The 21,214-nt window shown below is 25.3% G+C and overlaps 1 protein-coding gene across 1 annotated transcript; it reads left to right on the forward strand.

Annotated features, from left to right (window-relative positions):
* Positions 1 to 13,899: 13,899 nt before the first annotated feature.
* On the forward strand, positions 13,900 to 20,889 carry LOC135923923 (large ribosomal subunit protein mL45-like). The gene is made up of 6 exons (XM_065458934.1): positions 13,900 to 13,967; positions 14,011 to 14,196; positions 14,237 to 14,389; positions 19,239 to 19,432; positions 19,742 to 19,933; positions 20,476 to 20,889. The coding sequence occupies exons 1-6, from the start codon at positions 13,934 to 13,936 to the stop codon at positions 20,701 to 20,703; spliced, it is 987 nt and encodes a 328-aa protein (XP_065315006.1). The 5' UTR covers positions 13,900 to 13,933; the 3' UTR covers positions 20,704 to 20,889.
* Positions 20,890 to 21,214: the final 325 nt, after the last annotated feature.

Here is a 21,214-nt window from a genome sequence, read left to right on the forward strand (position 1 = left end):
TTTTTCACCATCGGATATTTATTCATATCCTTAAGAATTAATAAAACTTGATCGGAAAAATTGGCTGTATATCCTTTTTGATTTTTACGTTTAATATTATACTTAATATTCCGAATTTGTTTTATATCTCTAGCAGACTCATTAATGTCTTCATTAAAAATCGAATCTTTATAAATGTCTTGAACACCTTTATCCGCAATTTTCTCTTTTATAGAGTTAAGGACATTTGTCGGTGTTTTAGTATACACCTCATCATAATTTTTAACATTACCGTGACGAATATTTCCGGGATAAACCCCAAAATATTCAACTATAAATATATCCTCTAATTTAATATTTACATTTGGCGACATACCTATCAGGTAGGATATTCTTCTAGCATAATTAGTATCTCGTTTTAAACTAGTATAATATCTATATAATATAATCACATTAGCTGATGATAAATCGATATCTATACTCAATTTTTTTTTATAACTATTATAACTTTTATACAACTTATTTTCCATGAGGAGATACGGTCCTTTTATCGTATCTTCTATTACAAAATATCGCTTGGTAGAGGACGTTTTCTTTCCAGTCCAAGCGCCGCAATCATCGTCATATGATGTTTGCATTGTTTTTTTCTTAGTTTTCATAACCGTAAAAAAAACATTATTTTTTATACCACGAGGTATATATTGCACTATATTTGAAGGGTTTATTAACATCTCTACTAAGGTAAGGCTGTCAAAATTTTTAAAATGTAAACCTTCCAATTTTTCGTCTAATATTATATTTTCAGGAATATTAACGTCTAAATTATTTTTATCATCTATTCGTTTATTATTCGATATATATTCTGAGATTTTCAGCTTAATATCATCATCTCCATTAAAAACGTCGTTTATATGATTATCTGATGAAGTATCTTTATCTTTTTCTTCATCCTTAACTAGATTAAACTCGTTTATATCATTATTTGATGAAATTATATCATCTCCATTAAAAATGTCGTATATATGATTATCTGATGAAATATCTTTATCTTTTTCTTCATCCTTAACTAGATTAAACTCGTTTATATCATTATTTGATGAAATTATATCATCTCCATTAAAAACGTCGTATATATGATAATCTGATGAAATATCTTTATCTTTTTCTTCATCCTTAACTAGATTAAACTCGTTTATATCATTATTTGATGAAATTATTTCATCTTTATTAAACAATACCGCGAAATGATTAATATTTGTTTTTTTAGTATATTCATATGATGTCCAAAGAATGGCTATATCGTTATGTCGATAAAGTGGGACCCCTCTACCGTATATAATCCTATTATAACTTTTATCTTGAGTTACCATTTCAGATCTTATAGCGATCTTAAAAGCAGCACTAGTCGCGTAAATCTGTACAATAGTAGCCCACTCTGTTAAATCTAATACTGTATTTAAAATATCATCAAAAGATCGTTCAAAATCTAGAACATCATCTTTTAAAATATATTTTGGGTTATCTTTTTCATAATAATCACGATTCTTAATTATCTCAATAGCTGTTATCAGTCTGATATAAATATGCTCACTTGGTATGCCGTATAGAGCTACCGATATAGCTCTATAAAAGCAATTACCGTCCCCCATAACCCATAAGGGAGTATATTCCGATAATATATCATTTCTCTTATAATCTTTTAGGATATTATATGATACGTTATCTATAATAAAATTACTTAGTTTCCTAATACGTTGCGGTGTTTTTTTATAAAGCGCTAAAAGTCTTAACTCGTTATCGGCAGTTTTAATATTACTCTCATTTTTTAGCCTATATAGCGCATCTGAAATATTATAACAATCGCAACAATAAAATGGGGCATCGATATTCCCCCATAATTTAAAAACTCTGCCTTGTAAATTCAAACATTTAGAATGAATCCACCACACTGTTCACATGCAATGGATGGTGTCGTACTCTTGATATTTATATGACAAACCTTGCACAAAAAGATCCTAAATTAAAATATTTTTAAAATTAGTATATATATATATCTAAGTTGTGAAATTAAAACATATATTGTGATTAATTTGATATCACCGAGCATTGTGATACACTACTTGATAAAAATCTCTCCTCAAATATAGGTCAAATGTGGCATAAATGGCTAGGCTTGAAACCCTTTAACTTTATACTTATTATGACCGAATTATATATAATTATGTCATAATGTGTATTATTATGATATGTACCTTGCCTAAGTTCATTTATTGAATAGAGCAATCCAATAAAAAACAATTTATAACGGTTTAATACCTCTATCTGGAAAAATTAGGTTACACATGATGTTATATTGTTAAAAAAATACTAATTAAGATTACTGATATTTTTTATAAATATTATCCTGAGGCATTAAGCATTATTCACACAAAAAATTATAGCTTACAAGTTTTATTTTAATAGAAATATAAAGGCGATGAATTTTATTAGATGAGTACTCTCTGGCCATATATTGATTGGCCTTCTATGCACACAGTCACACCATTTGTTGAAATTTCAAATTATGAATAATCTAATGAATATTTAGCAAAAAGATAAGTAAGATATTAATTTACAAAGTTGTTATATCTAGATACAAAAATGAGGTAACTGTACCTAGATAGATTTTTATTTATAATAATATCTGTATCTAGATATTATTTTATAGGTATCTGTATCTATTTTTAGATATTTTTTAAGATTATTTAGATATACTTATATTTAACGCTTTTTTATACTTTAAATAAAAAATATTTTGGTGCCAAATTTATTTTTTTTCATATGAGCATATAATTTAAATATATATATTAAAAAATATTAAGACTAGTTTAATAATATATGTATAATATTAGAACTTTAATATATATTCATTAAATATTATGTCCGCGTTTATCAATAAAGCAGACAAATTTTGATATTACAATGCATCTCAAGGATTCTGCTATTTTTATTTTCAATGGAAGTGGTTAATATTATTTTATTATACAAATTTTAAAAATATATTTAGATTAATAAAAATAGCGATGAAGATGAAAAAATAATAATCAATGAAGCGTCAACCAGTTCAGACATTTTTCCATTGCTAATTTTAGATAATAAATTTTAAAATAATATCTTATAATAAAGTAAACAAATCTCTGACAGAAACAGGTTTGCCATGTAAATACGAAAATTTAAGTTAGCATTACCTCAACTTGCAACATTGTAAAACATTTAAGGATATATATGGTGAATTCCATATCAAATCAACCAAGGTTTCAACCCGACCCCTTTCAATTTTTTTTAAATTTTGCATACTGGTAGTATATACTATAACTAAGAAAAAAATGAAATTTTACCTCCCAAAAAGGCTTACCCGCTTATACCTTTTTTTTTCTATGGCCATTTCCGGTTTTATACATCCGGTTTTGGACATTCATCAAATTTATATCATATTTATTTTTATGTCATATTAAAGAACTATTATTAAGCTACATAATAAAATTTAAATTATTTTTCTAACTTAATTATTTCTCGAGATATTTGAAAATAAATGAGGCACATTTTGTCAAAAATGTACTATTTTTCCGCGTTTTAAACGCCCATATCTTAGCGAGTAAACCTTGTTGGAAGGTAAAATTTCATTTTTTTCTTAGTTATAGTATATACTACCATTATGCAAAATTTAAGAAAAATTGAAGGGAGTCGGGTTGAGAATCGACTTTTTTTGGTTGATTTGATATGGAATTCACCATATACTAAACTAATGTTTATAATTGTAATTTTATATTTTAAAAGATAACATCCAACATTTTTAATGAAATAAATTTTTAATACAAATATTATTTGATGAATTATAATAGTCTTCAACTATATGCTTGTTAATCATGATTTAAATTTTTCTACTCAACAAATTTAAAATAATTTATTTATAAAATATAAAAATATTAGTATTTTTAAAGAAAATCCTGATATAAAATTCTTATTCATAAAATATAAAACTATATTCCCTAAAATGTCTTTACAGATAAACGCAAATGCTTTAAAAAGCAAAATTTAAAAAAATAATTTTTATTACTAATATCTAATAATTATTTAAAATTATAGGTTAGGGAAGCAAAGGCCGCCCTAAACCCCCCCCCCTATAGGAAAATCCTGGATAATACACTGTATTATAGTATAATTTATTTTTATTTATCTTAAAAATGAGGAAATATATAAGAAATGTCTGCAAGTATTTCATATTGTATTATTTAATAGGTATATTAAAATACTTATATAATATATAATGGCCAGTTAACACATAGTATATGGCTTGTTAATACATACTATGTTTTGACTTACCAGATAAACAACTTTCACATAATATCATCTAGCTCATACAGGGTTGCCCGATGTCACGATTTAGCCGTAATTCTCACGATTTCTTACCAAATTTTTTACTTACTCACGTTTTCTGACATCTCACGCTTTCCTCACGTTTTTGAGTAAATTAAAATAATCACGCTTAGTCTCACACTTTTTCTCACGTTTTTAAATTTTTTAAAAATATTTAAATATAAAAAATAATTTTATTATAAAATATTTTAAAAAATTGTAATATTTGTTAATGGTTCAACTAACCAATCATATAGTTTTAAATTTATATTCATTTTTAAATTTTTTTTAACATAGTTTATATGAGGAAATCCAATTGAAAAACAAAAATATATGTTTAAATATAAGTTATATGTACTTTGAATCTTTTAGTTTTGACGTTGTGAGACGAGAAGGCTATACTTTTTTGTTAAAAAAAAACAATAAATATTAATTTAATTATTCTATAAATAGTTTAAAAAAATAATATCTTAATAAATTTATGAAATATGCTGCAGTTAATCCTAACTTTATTTGCATAGATTGTGGATAGTGTTCTCATTTTTTTTATAAATGATTTTATATATTAATTATATGCTTTAAATCATTAAATATGATCTAATAAAAAACTATAAAACTTTTATGTCGCAAATATGCAAGATACAAGGAAAGGCTCCTATTTTTCAATCTTACAAATTTTCATAATCAATAAACATGAATTCATATGATTTTAGATGTTATTTATATATAATTTGGACACGCCATTTCAGCTTATTTCATTTACTATTAATGCGGAATTACAATAAAAATGTTTGGCTTCTATTATTTTTCACTATTTTTATGTAAAATCAAAATAAATTTCCTAAATTTTGCTAAATTTTATTTAATATCGTTATTGGTTATGAATTACAATAAATTTGCTAATAGTATACTTGATAACTGATTTTAAATGTTTAAATTTATTTAGACCTCTATTTTATGAGTTTCCCTTCTATCACACATGTGTGTCCCAACGTACACAGAGTCTGTCAAGGTTGGGACAAAAAAATTTATTTATAATTAATTTATTAAAAAAATAAAGTCTATATAAAATATATATTAATTATTTCAAAAAGTCTATAATTATGGGATTCAGAATACGCTATACTTATTCAGATTAAAATTTTTATAAAAAATAGGCCCGGCGCGGATATATTATAAAAAATTCTGGGTAGTGTCTGGAGTCTGCAGGTCTTTTAGATATATTAATTAAATTTTTAAAAATAGTAAAAAAGAGGCTTAATGTTAATGTTTTACTTTGTTATGTAAGAATATAGTAAGGTTAATGTGGTATTTTTATCCTCTTTTCAAAATTTATTTCTTTTTGATAATATAAATATTATTTTGTTTTAATTTGTAATTAATAAAAATAATAAAAAATAAAATGAGATTTACATTTATCATGATTTTGGATTATGACATATGTTTTTATATAAAAAGTAAATTATAAATCATAAATTTTATAAGATTATAAATAAAAATAGGAAATGAATAAAAAAAAATTAAAATATATTAATATTCTAGTGAATTTACAAAAAATTAGTTAAAAGGGGGGGGGGGGGATAATAAAGAGTGAAGTATAAAAAAAATACAGTTGTCGTGTTTCTTTAGGAAACTAATAAAAACTTGTTATTTTGTAAATTACTCAGAGCAGCCAAGTTTATAATTTTTTTTAATAAAAATAAGATGATAATAGTCATGATAGTGTTAATGTAATATATGTCCGCAATACTAAGTGACGGTTAAGCGAATTGTAAAGACTATTATCGTTCCCAATATCGTCTTTGATTCGTCTGAAGACTTTATCTGTAAAATAAAATAAATACTATAATTTATTAATATATTGCTTTTGATCTTTATTTTAATGTTTAGTTTTAATATTATGGTTTTAGCCATAAAAAGGTGGAAAATAATCAATTTTCACCTTTTTATGTTACCGCTCTTAGCCGCGTGGAGGCAACCATAAATAGAGCTTTTAGGTCTTAGTTTAAAAAAATACCAAGACCATGGATATATAACTGGTTTAAAATTTTAAACCTGAAATATAACCAAAATATAATATATTAAAAAATTTACATTAATTTAAAAAAAATAAATTAAAGAAAAAAATTAGTCTACTCTAACTTTATGTATTAATTATTTTATAGAAATTATTATAAAAGTTGTTGACCATTTTTATTTAAAAGAAAGGAAAAAAAGAAATATGTGTTTTGAGATAAATACTTACAATAGGTCATATTGAAAAGTGATGTGGTTTTTGAAATTACATTTTTATGAAGGATGTGACATGGGTTTATCAGACTCCAATATATTCCATCAGTTAATTTTTTTTTTAAAAAAAAATTTTATATGATATATAATGAAGAGACAAAAATTTCTTAAATTTTTCAAAAACATTAAAAAGTTATTAATTTGACTACTTATTTATCAATACTTTAACCAGAGACCTGCAGGTCCGGCCCTAAACCCGACCCGAATTTTAAAAAAAATACCCGGACCGGGCCTTTTATTTTAAAACCAAATATTTGAAATGGCCATTATTAGCTATAAAAATCAAAAATAAATATAATATATTTTAAAAAAATCCGGGCCGGGCCAGAAAATTTTTGAAAATAAAAAACCAGGCCGGGCCGTGCAAATGGTACCTTTGCAGGCCTCTGACTTTAACATTTAGAATTTAAGATTATCATGTGTTTATATATATATTTTGATATAGTATGTCTATGTTTATTGTAATATAGTATGTTTATTTATTTAACAACAACAAAAAAGGATATATCAATTTAAAATGAGATATATATATATTAGAGACCTGCAGAGGTTACCATTTGAAACGGCCCGGCCCGGATTTTTTACCAAAAATTTTTTACGGCCTGGCCCGGATTTTTTTAAAATATATTATATTTATTTTTGATTTTTATAGCTAATAATGGCGATTTCAAATATTTTAAGATATATGGCCCGGCCTGGCCCGGGTTTAGAACAGAAGATATACAAAATTTAAATATGTCTGAGCATGTTGGCTCAATTTCCCGATATTTTGAAGTTATTTTATATTCTTGCATGTTTGCCTATTACAACATGCACGAATAAAAGGACATTTTCAAACTTGAGAAGGCTGAAGACATTTTTACGAAGTACTATTTCAGAATCTCGGCTAAATGGATTAGCTATGTAAAATATTCATAGAGATTTAGTTCCAACGACGAACGAAATTCTAGATGAATTGGCAACATCCACACGAAAACTAAAAATTACATTATAGTTATAGTGTTTAATAAACTTTTTGATAATATTGTATTTGATAGAAGTTATAAAAACTTGCTTTTTAAATAATTTTCTAGTCAATATTTTATACACTTTGCACTATAAAAAAAAATTTATTCTACTTATATTGTAAGAGAATTTAAGCTGAGGCTAGCTTTTAAAGCTAATTTTAAAATAAAATGACATTAAACTTTATTTTAACTTTATATTTAAAAAAACTTTATTAATTATAGCATATCTAACTTAAAATAATAAAAAATAGGCTTGTAATATCGATATGCACAAATTAGTAAATAAAAGTTAAAAATAGATATATAATTATTATTAAATTATGAAACATTTAATAGAAAAGCTAAAACATAAGACACGGCCGAAGGCCGGGCAAAAGCTGACCGAAGGCCAGCTAAGGAGGTTTGGGGGCGAAGCCCCCCTCCCCACAAAAAAAAATTCCCTCCCCCCCATAAGAAAATTCTGGATACGCCACTGAATTGAATTTAAACAAAATACCATCAATAACATGACAGGTTCATTTTATCAATTATCATAGATTTATAAAAATAAAACAGGATATAGTTTTAAATGGGTTAAATGTAAAAAATTGTTGTGGTTTATATATTTGTTTAGATATTTTGAATTACAAACATAATATTTAAATATTTCTCGTCACTTTTTTTATAAATTAGCATAAAGGTAACAAAAGCTACTTTTTTGAAAGGAAGCTAAAAGGTAGCACACTACCTTTTTCGAAATATATAAATCGGTTCAGTCTCTATTGATCTGCGGTACAGTTTGGTCTTTATATTGTGGTTTATGGTTCGGTTTTTGAAAATTGGCTCCAGACGAAACTAAACTGTGACTTTCACTACACAGGAGGGAATCTTGAAACTATTTTAACTGTACGGCACTATTCATATTTATTGTATGAAGAGTTACCAACCAGAGGCAGAACCTAACCCCTCCTTTAAAATTTATAGAAACTAGAACTGGAACCAATTTTTACGTTTTCAGGAACTGGTTCTACTTATATATTATATATATATTGTTTAAAATGTTGAGTGATTTCATGTTTAAATTTTTTGATTACTTAAAGTTTGGAGCCGGAACCTGAACCGAAGGAACCGCGAAAAATTTAGGAACCGGAACTTATTTTCAAAATCTTAGGAACCATAACACTTTTAAAAAATGTTCAGAACCGGAAATGAAAATAATTTCAAATATTGCGAATAATTTCAATGGTTAAAAAGGTCCTTATATCCATTCTTTAAATAAACTTGTTATATTAGATATAAATTTTTCAAATAATTTACTAACTTTGCAGTGAAAAGGTTTCAAATGATTTGTTGGGAAATTTTAAAATAGTAAGTTTAATATAAGGCCAAGGAAAATTTGAAATGATATTATAAAATAAATTAATAGCGTATTTATTTCTGCTGTAAATGTGATAATTAAATTGAATTATGTATATAAGAGGTAGGAATGATTTTATATTAATAATCATAAAACAGTAATATTTTCGAAAAATATTTTAACAGGCATCTGCATTATTTGACTAGGAGAGACTGGCTTTCTGTCCTCCACTGGGTACGAGCCTGATAAATGACTATAATATTAATACTCACGCAAACCATTTAATTTAGAAAAAAAAATATTTCAATATTGTTAATACATTAATTTTAAATATAATCAATGAATTTTAAATAAATAATAACTCCCTGCAGAAATTTGAATGTTTTTGTAAATATCATCATAAGCTAATAAAAATTACCCCTCTCCCTCTCCTTTAATAGAAACACTCCCCCATCACCTTTGTTTCAAAATAACTTAAACAATACTATTCAAAATGAATCGCATAATAACGAATGCTGTTGTGTTTACAACATAATTAATTTTAATTGCCCCTTCTTGTTATCGAAATTAACTAGCATCACAAAATTCGAATGCGATAAACAAGTAATGATTTTCATTTTTGTTGAACAAAGGCTGTTATTTTATATAATCACAGTTGTAACCACAAAGATATTTGTAAACATATTATGATGTTTACCATCTTATACATAATTGCCTCGGTTTTTAAAATTTATAGTCGAATGATACAATTAGTTTTCTATAAAATAATTAATACTTTATAATTTATCAAAATCCATTGTTCCACCATTACAAAATATTTCTTAATCATAACCATTCAAGAGTTGAAGAAGGGGGGGGGGGGGAGCGAAGAAAATATGTTTTTAAATAATTTTTATTTTTTAGACCTAAATAAGTTGAAGGGGATTGATAAATTTTTATTTATGTAAAATCCATTGTTTTTTTTATCTATATAAGACATATAAAAAATTTATCAATTTATATAACTTTATTAAATTTAAAAAAAAAAATATTTCAAAGATGACATCTACTTTCCGTGTAGGCAACTATCTCATACGACTTCAAATCCGCATGATTGATGGCTCAGTGGAGTCAGACAACTGGCTGGAGGATGCCAGGCTTGAAGCATCAAGGTTATATGGGCAAATGCTCAATATAGCTAGACCTATTACCAGATCTACTCGAGACAGACAGTCTCGTAGGTCCCGAAGCCCAAGACGAAACTATGGTTCCTTCTCCAGAGGCTCCAGAGAACCCCCGATCTGTTACAGATGTGGGGAAGGCCATATCGTAAGGTTCTGTCCAGAACCCCTAGTCCGCCGAAGCTATCGTGACGTTGAGGAGACAAACGTCATGCCGCAAATGCCTCCCTCCCGATATGAGACCATTCCAGTACCGAATCCCCAACCAGCAATATCCCCGATGCCAAGTCAACAGGTTGACTTGGTGTCACAGGTTAATAATTTAACTGTCGAATCTAATGAGCGTAATGAAGAAGATGCGTTGTTAGAGTAGACTAGTTTTTTTCTTTAATTAATTTTTTTTAAATGTATGTAAATTTTTTAATATATTATATTTTGGTTATATTTCAGGTTTAAAATTTTAAACCTGTTATATATCCATGGTCTTGGTATTTTTTTTAACTAAGACCTAAAAGTAGATTATGACAAATAAATTTTTTGTTTAATATTTTTTTTTTAAATTAATGTAAACTTTTTAATATATTATATTTTGGTTATATTTCAGGTTTAAAATTTTAAACCTGTTATATATCCATGGTCTTGGTATTTTTTTTAAACTAAGACCTAAAAGTAGATTATGACAAATAAATTTTTTGTTTAATATTTTTTTTTAAAATTAATGTAAACTTTTTAATATATTATATTTTGGTTATATTTCAGGTTTAAAATTTTAAACCTGTTATATATCCATGGTCTTGGTATTTTTTTTAAACTAAGACCTAAAAGCTCTTTCAACTGGTTGCCTCCACGTGGCTAAGAGCGGAAACGTAAAAATATTAAAATTAATAATTTTCATATTTTTATGGCTAAAACCATAATATTATAACTATAAAATATATTAATATAGTATAAATAATGTAATGTTTAGCTAATATTAGAGAAAGTTTGTACAGTTAGAACAATGCATCCAATTATTTTTTTGTAATAACAATATAAATAGTTATTTTTAAGTTTAAATATTACCAATTATTAAAGTCCTATAATTTGAAATTTTTGACTATAATTATTGAAAGTAAAAAGGCATATAAAAATAAATATATTATATTATTATATAAACTATAAATAGATATCGAAGATGAAAACAACATCATATTATAGTTTGGTCAATGATTGAAATTGGAAAACTAAATCGTGATACGTCGGAAACAACATTCTATAAAGACTACCGTGATTGAAACACCCACATTATTTTACAACAAACGAATATTTACATTTTTTTACCTATTACGATTGTATATAATAATATGTAATATAAATGGTATTTTATTATTGACAAATTATGATTGAAATATTATCTAGATATAATAAATACACATTGAACTTTTCCAAATTATAGAAGAGTGTTTAAAATTAACTATAAAATTTAATTTAGATATAAATGATTATATATTTTAATAAAAATTAAAATTTTGTCATGTAAAAATTTTTTGAAATTAAATATTTCAAAAGATTTTTTGTCTATAGATGTAAACTAATAAAAACTATATTAGGATATTTAATTTTGAAATGAGATTAAGTGCTTTGCCAAGCCCGGGGTCCTAACCCCAGTCTCCCATATACAAAACATATAAAATGATAAATTTTTAAATAAATTTTAACTATTAATGTAAGATTAGAAAGTTATTTTAAAAAACTTATTACTAACATAAATGAAAAATAAATTAATAATTATAATATTTTCTAATTCATCAATCAGATTTAGAACCCTCAACTTTGTTTGATTTTTTAGCTTTTTAACACATTGATTTAATATGATATATATCTATCTATCTATAAATGTAATCAAGAAAATGAACGTTTTCGTATTTTTTTTCTATCAACTTTGATATCTTCTTAACGTTAATTTCACTTTCCTATCTCCTAATGTTAAAATTTTTTTTTCTATCAACTTTCCTATCATCTTAATGTTAAATAAATCGAGAGCTATTATTATCTCGCTAATGTTAAAAATTTTTTTTTAAAATTTTTTATGGCAAAACGGGATTCGAACTAGCAACTTATCGTTCGGAAGGCATACGTTCTAACCATTGAGCCCCCCCGTCAATTTTATATTTTGATATATTTGTATATATATATATTAAAAAATTTTTTTTATAAAATTAATTTAATTTAATCAGAATGACTGGGTTGATGGGTAATTACTAATTAGTTAGGTGTATACGATACTAAATATGCTTTATTAATATATTTCATAAAAATATTAATATTTAGGAGAAAAAGAGGTAAAAATGTTGCAATGTAAGGGTATTAGAAATATCATAATTTACATTTATGATAGAAATCAACTTGGGTAAAATTTAAAATAGATATCCTTGAAAATTTTTTAATTTTAAATATGGGCTAGACATTGGCTTTTTTAAATATTTTATTTGAATTCTCAACTACCAAAATTATTCTGAATCTCCTTGAAAAGCTAAACATGAATCTGCTTTTATTTTAAAAAAAAAACAGTTTTATGACCGGGGACACGTAGTGTTTTCGAAAAAAGTGTTTTTTGAAAAAATCACTAAGTTATAAAATAGTTTAAAATATAATATTTACATATTCTGTATTCTTTTAATGAGCTAAATATGAATAATCTGTTTCGATTTTTTTAAAAAAACTGTATTTTGACCGGGGACGCGTAGGGATGCGTAGTTTAGCCAAAAAAAATTTTTCGAAAAAATTTTTTTTTAAAATTTTTTTTATTAATACCATTTTCTGAATCTCCTTAAAAAGCTAAACATGAATCTGCTTTTATTTTTAAAAAAAAACGGTTTTTTGACCGGGGACGCGTAGTGTTTTTGAAAAAAAAAGTGTTTTTTGAAAAAATCACTAAGTTATAAAATAGTTTAAAATATAATATTTACATATTCTGTATTCTTTTAATGAGCTAAATATGAATCCGTTTTGATTTTTTTTAAAAAACTGTATTTTGACAGGGGACGCGTAGGGACGCGTAGTTTAGCCAAAAAAAATTTTTTGGAAAAAATTTTTTTTTAAATTTTTTTTTTATTAATACCATTTTCTGAATCTCCTTAAAAAGCTAAACATGAATCTGCGTTTATTTTTTTAAAAAAACGGTTTTTTGACCGGGGACGCGTAGTGTTTTTGAAAAAAAAGAGTGTTTTTTGAAAAAATCACTAAGTTATAAAATAGTTTAAAATAAAATATTTACATATTCTGTATTCTTTTAATGAGCTAAATATGAATCTTGATTTTTAAAAAAAAACTGTATTTTGACCGGGGACGCGTAGGGACGCGTAGTTTATTTTTTAAAAAAATAAATTTTTGTAAATTTTATATAGTTACCGTATTTTTTTTAAATTAAAAAAAACATTTTCTAACTCATCTTATAAAGCTTAATAAGATTTCCTATTAAAAATAATAGAAAATAGTCGTTTTGACTGGGGACGCGTAGGGACGCGTAGTTTTCGGGGACGCGTATTTTAGTCATTCCCCTACCCTACCTTATACCCAATATCAAAACTAAAATGACTGGGTTATAACAGAAGGTATAAACAATATATTTATTTATATTTATGATTTAAATTATTATATTTTGCAATATTTTATTTATATTCAACCCAAAGATACATTGATTTATCCCTTTGATTTAGGAAGCATTGAAAAATGACAGTTGTCAATAATTAAAATCACAATGTGGATGCATACGAATTAAGCAAAAAATGATAAATATTTTTAAAAAGATAGTTGTCAAAGGTTAAATAATTTAATATTGTCATATTTTAAATCTAATAATCAGGTATTTGCCCCATTTTTATAAATTACAGATATGTGAGTTATAAAATGAAGTCTAAGCATTATAATCCAAGGTTTCGCTTTTTGAGAGCCAAAAAATTTGTGTATACTGATCTTGTAGACACTGATTTAATGTATAAAAGATCCAAATTAACTCCAGAGGAGATTCGGTCTCAAATGAAAAAAGAAGGTTTTTTTCTTTTATATAATAATTAGACTACAAATTTTAGGAGTTCTGCCATATAGACCATATATTGAAAAGCCAATTACTATTAGTTGTACTTCTGGTGTTTTAGAGCCTTTTATACCACCTGAAGGAGATGGTGTTTCTTCTAATATAAAAGGGAAAGCTATTGAACAAGCAAAAGGGGTGATGTTAAAAGGTTATAAAAATATCTTTAATATATCTAGAGCTTGGAACTCTCAGAACTGAAACAAATTACTAGAACCTTCATTTTTTTTAGAATTTATAGAAACCAGAACTTATTATAAAATTTTCAGAAACTATTACTGTTAAAAATAATTTATATATAATATTGACTATATTTACAAGCAATTTATGGTTTCATATTATTGAAAAACCATATATAAAAGAGTTTTTTAAAAATATAAACCCTTTTTGTAACTTATTTAGTTGAAGCAATTGGTGGAACCTCTCCTAGATAAAGTTTTAATTTATTAGTTTCTAAATATTATTTTGTTTAATTTTCAAAATTTTAGGAATTTAAACCACTTTTATAAAATATTCAGAACTAGAACCATTTTTAGTCCAAGTTCCAAACTCTAATTATAATGATATGTTACCTCTTATTTTTTTTACCTTCTAATTTTTTTAATAATAGTTAATTAACTATTTTCATTTGTGTATTTAATAGAGGTCTGCAATGGGCAGGTTTAATCTAAATGTCTGCCCTTTCACTTATTATTTAAACAAAATTCTGCTTATTTGCCCATCCATGAGTTTTTTAAAAGAATTTACCCACCTGCCCAACCATTTATCTAAAAATTTTGTTTAACTGCCCACATATTTTAATGGCTAGTTTGGCTCTATTTATTTTAATGTTTTTTTAATTAATAAAATATGCAACATTATGAAATAAAATATTATTTTTTAATGCCGATCCACATATTTATCACCAATCTGATCCAATATTTTTCGATATTGGTTCAAAACCGATCTGATACCGATCCCATATTTATACTGATTTTTTCACCACCCCCCTTTGATCCAAATGTAATTAAAAAATCAATATTTTTTATGCAAAAAATCGAATTATGCATTTAATTTTTTTATTTCTACAATTAAGACTATAATTTAAAAAAATTATGTTATAATAGATAAAAAAAACTTATAATTATGTTGTATAAATATACATAAAATAACAAAAAAAAAGTAAATAGATCAGATCAATTTTACATGTATCGTTGCCGATTCGATCCGATATTTAATATTGGTACAGCCCTATTATTTTTAATATGTAAAAATCTGTTCTGCTAATTTCTTCCAAAAATATGGTTTAACAAATCTCTTCAAATGAGCATTTGAATATTTTTATATCAAAAATAGTAGTTTAATTTACAAATATAAATATATATTTTATAATATAAAATGACATAAATATAAAATTTTTTTTGTTCATCGAAAGTATTTTTTTTCTATTATTTTTATTTGTGATCACTTTATATAGAATAGAATGTAAATTTAAATAAAAATGATTATCATTTTTTTAAATTGTGTAGGTTTTTCAATTAACAATAAAGCTTTTTTAAGTAAGTGGGCCCATACAGTTAAAAGAAAATTTTTTAAAACAGACAAATACTCTTCTGCATTGCACATTTTTCAAATGAATCTATGAAAGACGTTTTTATAACATTATAGAATTGGGCATTTAGCAGTTTATGTTAATTATGACAATTAATATTTGGGTCATTCCATATCAATCAATCACTTTACAACCTCACCAAAATATTAGCCCCTTTACTCTACTAGAACGGGAGATATAGGGTCTCAAAGTACCTCTGCGAGGTCATTTTTCGAAAAAAATGATTTTTTAAAATCGGGATAACTTTAATATTTAAATGTAGTATATTTATCTATCATGGCTCATTCTATAGCCCTAAGTAAACTCTTCCAAATATTTTAAATGGAATTAATTTTTAATTTATAAAATTTTTTTAAATTGCGGTAAAAAATTTGTAATTAATTTTTTTAAATTGCGTTAAAAAATTTGTAATTAATTTTTTTAAATGTTAGTATAATTTTTTTTTTCCAATTTTCAGATATTTTATAAAGAGTATCAAGAACTGTTCATATAAAAATTTTCAGAGTGGTAAAAAAAAGAATTAAATAGAAAAAATATAAAAACCACTAGATGGCGTTAATAATATTAAATAGCTTAAAATTTAATTTTTGAAATTTGTTGAATAAAATCGCATTTTGGCACAAAAATAAAATTTCCGCTATATAGCGCAAGTATTCTAAAATAGATAAATATGATTTAAATTAATTATCGATTTTTCGATTTATTTTCCAAATTAAATTTACCAATTCCAGTTTTCTATTTTTACAAGAATTTTATCTATTTTTAAAATTAATTATTTCTATTTAAATTTGAATATCATGATTTGTAAAAATCATTTTAATATAAAAAAGCATTTATCAAAGAAAGGACTCCATAAGATATGTCCATGGATGTCTGAATTTTCTAATATCAACATTGGAGATTATATCTGTGTCTTAACTTTATATAAATATAAAAAGGAGGATATTCCAAATTACGAGGAATACAAGATCCCTTCAACTTCAAATGAATTTTTAAATACCACCATAGAAACAGAAAAGGATGATAACCCACAACTCTCTTCGAATCCTTAAATTCAACTTTATTAGATATTGGACAATCTCCAATTAAAAAAAAGAGATTAAAAGATAAGAGACATCCTAAGCAAAAGCTTGCAAGAATTTCAAAGGGAATAGGCGAAATTCTTCAACCAGCTATGGAAATAAATAATAGCAACGATTTGATAATTCAAAATATGAAAAATGGTTACCCTTTCTTATCTAAAAATACTATAAGTAATTTTACTATGAATTAAATTAATAAATATTATAGAATAAATAAAAATATCTACTGATATATTTCACAAAAATGAGGTTTTTATTTATTTTAGAATACTTGCGCTATCTAGCGGAAATTTTATTTTGTGCTAAAATGCGATTTATTCAACAAATATTATATTATAGGATATAAATAAAAGGAAGATTGACTTATATTTTCAAAAATTAAATCTTAATCTATTTAAAATTATAAACGGCATCTAGCGGTTTTTTATTTTTGGAATTTTTTTTACTTAATTTATTTTTACCACTCTGAAAATTATTATATGAACAGTTCTTGATACTCTTTACAAAATATCTGAAAACAGGAAAAAAAATTTATACTAACATTTAAAAAAATTAATTACAAATTTTTGACCGCAATTTAAGAAAAATTAAAAATTAATTCCATTTAAAATATGTGGAAGAGTTTATTTAGGACTATAAAATGAGCCATGTTAGATAAATATACTACATTTAATATTAAAGTTATCCCAATTTTAAAAAATCATTTTTTTCGAAAAATGACCCCGCAGAGCTACTTTGAGACCCTATATCTTCGGGGGGCTAATATTTTGGATCCGTCAATTACAACACTTCATTAACTTATATACCAAATTTCAGCAAAATCTGAGATGGTAGAGTTGTAAAGTGATTGATTTGATATGGAATGACCCATTTGGTATATTGGGTTATTGATTATCCATGATCATCATTAAGTTAACTAGCTTCCATCATTTGAAAGAGATCGTTTTTCTTTAGGTAAATTTTAATAAGATTTGAGATACAAATTATGTAAGCAACATAAATTTTATTGCCTAGAAAAGGGAAAGAAGTGAGATATTAAGGATGTGCACAAGTTATTCACCCTGGTTCGATTTGGTGCATTATCTTTACCAAAGTTTTGCATAGGCAAGACTTCCTGAGCATGATTAAAATTGTATGTTACCCATGAAAAATATAGATTCTTCTAAAATAAAATTATTTAAAAGTATGAAAATTAGTTGTAGAAATGACAATAAATTTATTTTAAAATTGTTTTTATTCTTATTTTTTTAACACATATCATTTATATACACAAATATCTTAATACCCATTTGATTTATTGTACTCATCAATAGGTCTATGCCGATTTAATATTAGATCAGCACCGATTTAGGGTTGTCAAGAAATATCGGATCGAGCCGTTCTTTTTTTTTACTAAAGCGATCTGATCCAATAATTTTTATTGTTTTTAGTTAGATTATATTTTTTTTATTTTATAAATAATTTCATAATAATTTAATGAAAGGAACTAATATACAATTTATTTTTTGTAATGTTTAAAAAAATAGTTTAAAATTTTGTACTATTTTTTTATTATCTGCAAAAAGGAGGATTTTAAAAATATGAAACGAGTCACCATTCAGTTTGTGCTGCTAAACGGCTCGATTTGCCAATATTAAAAACGATTAAATCAAAATTTTGACCAAGAGTAAATTACCCATATTTATTAATTTTTCCCAGAGATATCAGAAAGGTTTGGACTTCTATTGGCGAAATTTTGAGGCATAGGTAATAATATTTTAGTTAAAATTTTGATTTGGTCCTTTTTAAAATAGGCTAAATGGAGCTGTTTATCAACACTACATTCCCCATGAATATTGCAAATATTAAATGAGAATAATAACTTATGAAAGATATAAAATACACTTAATCATTCGTGAAAGTTAGTTGGTTAAGTAAAAAATATTGATATATTTATGACATTGATACAATGATAGATGGTTAATAAAAATAAATATCAGTTCGGAATCGGATCCGTTTTTTAGTAATATCGGATCGGATCGGTAAAAAATTTATGGATCGGCACCATCAGATTTAAAGTTTAAATTAATAAAAATGTCTAAATAAAATATTTTTTGTCTAACATTTATGATTTGTTTTTTTTGCATTTCTATCTCTGTATATTTAATATATAATGATTTTATTGAATAAAAAAATTGAATAATGCTTAAATTTTTTGATATTAATACTCATTTGTAAAGTAACAAGAAAGCATTTAATTATACACGTATTCTCTTAAATTAAAATTGCATAAAAATTTAATAGCACCAAAATATAATATACACATAATTTTATCTTATGAATAATAGGAAGATCAATGTTGGATGTTCAAAAAATTAAAAAAATTGATCCTGAATTTAGTATAAAATTGTTTCCTTCATTAGCTCATGATATTTATATTAGAGCTCATCACGCTATGATGGCAGTTGATGAAAAAGTATTACACGAATTGGTCACTGAGAAAGCATATGTCGATATGACTCATGGACTGGAACATTGCACAGTATGATTTTTAATACATTTTTCGCAAAATTTCTGGATTCACCAAGATATTTATTATTGTATTTGCTCCCACTCCCCATTAGTTATCAAGTAGACCAAAGATTTTAAATATTAATATATTGTTTTTATAGATATAGAATTTTTTAATCCTTTATTTGAAATTAGATTATATTGATAACTTATAAAAGAGATTGGCAATATTTAAGCATAATTATGTTATCTACATATTAATTTTATAATGTATATTTTTTTCATTATGGGTTTATATGATAACAAAATATTATAAGGATTCAAACTTGATTTTTTACAGGTAGATTGGAAATTCTGCAAATCTATCGAACCTCCCAAGATAGTTCACGCCCGAGTATTTTCTCTCAAGCCCACAAAATCAGGGCCACCTGACTTTGGACAGATAACAGTTAGGCTCTACACTCGCCAACGATTAGCTATATACGATCGTTTTGGTAGGCTCAAATATGGGGCTTGTCCGACTCATGTTCAAGTATTATTATTACATTCGTTTATGATTTATCTGAAATTTTAATTTATTTGTTTTCTTTGAAATGATTTTTTTACGCACCCTTTATTGCCATATTTATGCAAGTTTATGGGATCATAATATAAAGATCTATAGATAAAATAATTAGGAGGTTACAAGGAAAATTTTTTGTAGTCATAATAAAACAGCTCAATAAAGAACAAAAATGTGGGTCTATAATCATTTTTACAAATTAAGACCATTTTAGGTCCATTCCTTTTTTAAAAATCGCCCTTATTTTTTCTGACACCGTCTATATTTATAAAATTTGGTTCAGTCGAATTTTATAAATAGCTTCAAAAGGAAGTCGAAAATATGAGAAATGAATGAATTTTTAGATGAATCATCATGCGATTTCTCCACTAGATAATTATTTGGTTAAATTTTTTTGCCCAGCCCAGGTTTTTAAATATATTTAAGAGCGCCTAATCCTATATGCAATTATATTTTACAATTAATGCGATACCTTAATACTAAATTAAATTTTTCTTTACACCCACGCCCAGAACTCAGAGATACCTCCTCGAGATGTTTTAGAATATGTAGTATTTGAAAACCATTTAGCGGATACTTACGGCAAATGGAGACTGCATGCAAAGACCGTTCCTGATTGGTTACAAGGCGGATCCAATCAAATCATTAAAACATTTGCTACCGAATCTTTAAACGAACCGGATCCTACAACAGAACCTGATCTTGTTGATCACAAAGAAGAATTGATACGGAAAAATTAAACTGAATTCTGCAACACATATGTTTTGGTTGAGAGATGTTGATATTTTGTTTTAGATAAATTTTATATTTTGTAGGATAGAAGGATAGTCACTGTTGATTAAGGAATATACTCATTAAGATTTGTATAATATTTATTTATTTTATTAAGCATAAAAAATTAAGTGCAAATAAATATATACTATATATTTAATTTTATTGTTTATATCATTTTATGTTTAACATCCTGAAGCGGCCATGTGTTTAAGCCTTATTCAGATACAAAGATAAGATGACAATATTTAAGAAAAAAAATAATAAGGATTGCAAATAATTTCTGAATAAAATTTAGCTCTATATTTAATTATTTTTTTTAAACTTGACACATGAACGGCTCAACGAATATTGACATGACAACATGGCTAGACATAAAAATTTATCATATTATGTTACATGGACATGTCAATTACTTCTATTTATTTTAAACTATATAAACCATTCAAATCTTTTTAGTTATCATAGTAATCTAGATTA

This window comes from Gordionus sp. m RMFG-2023, chromosome 2 (assembly GCF_954871325.1).
Source record: "Gordionus sp. m RMFG-2023 chromosome 2, tfGorSpeb1-WG-v2, whole genome shotgun sequence".
NCBI lineage: Eukaryota > Metazoa > Nematomorpha > Gordioida > Chordodea > Parachordodidae > Gordionus > Gordionus sp. m RMFG-2023.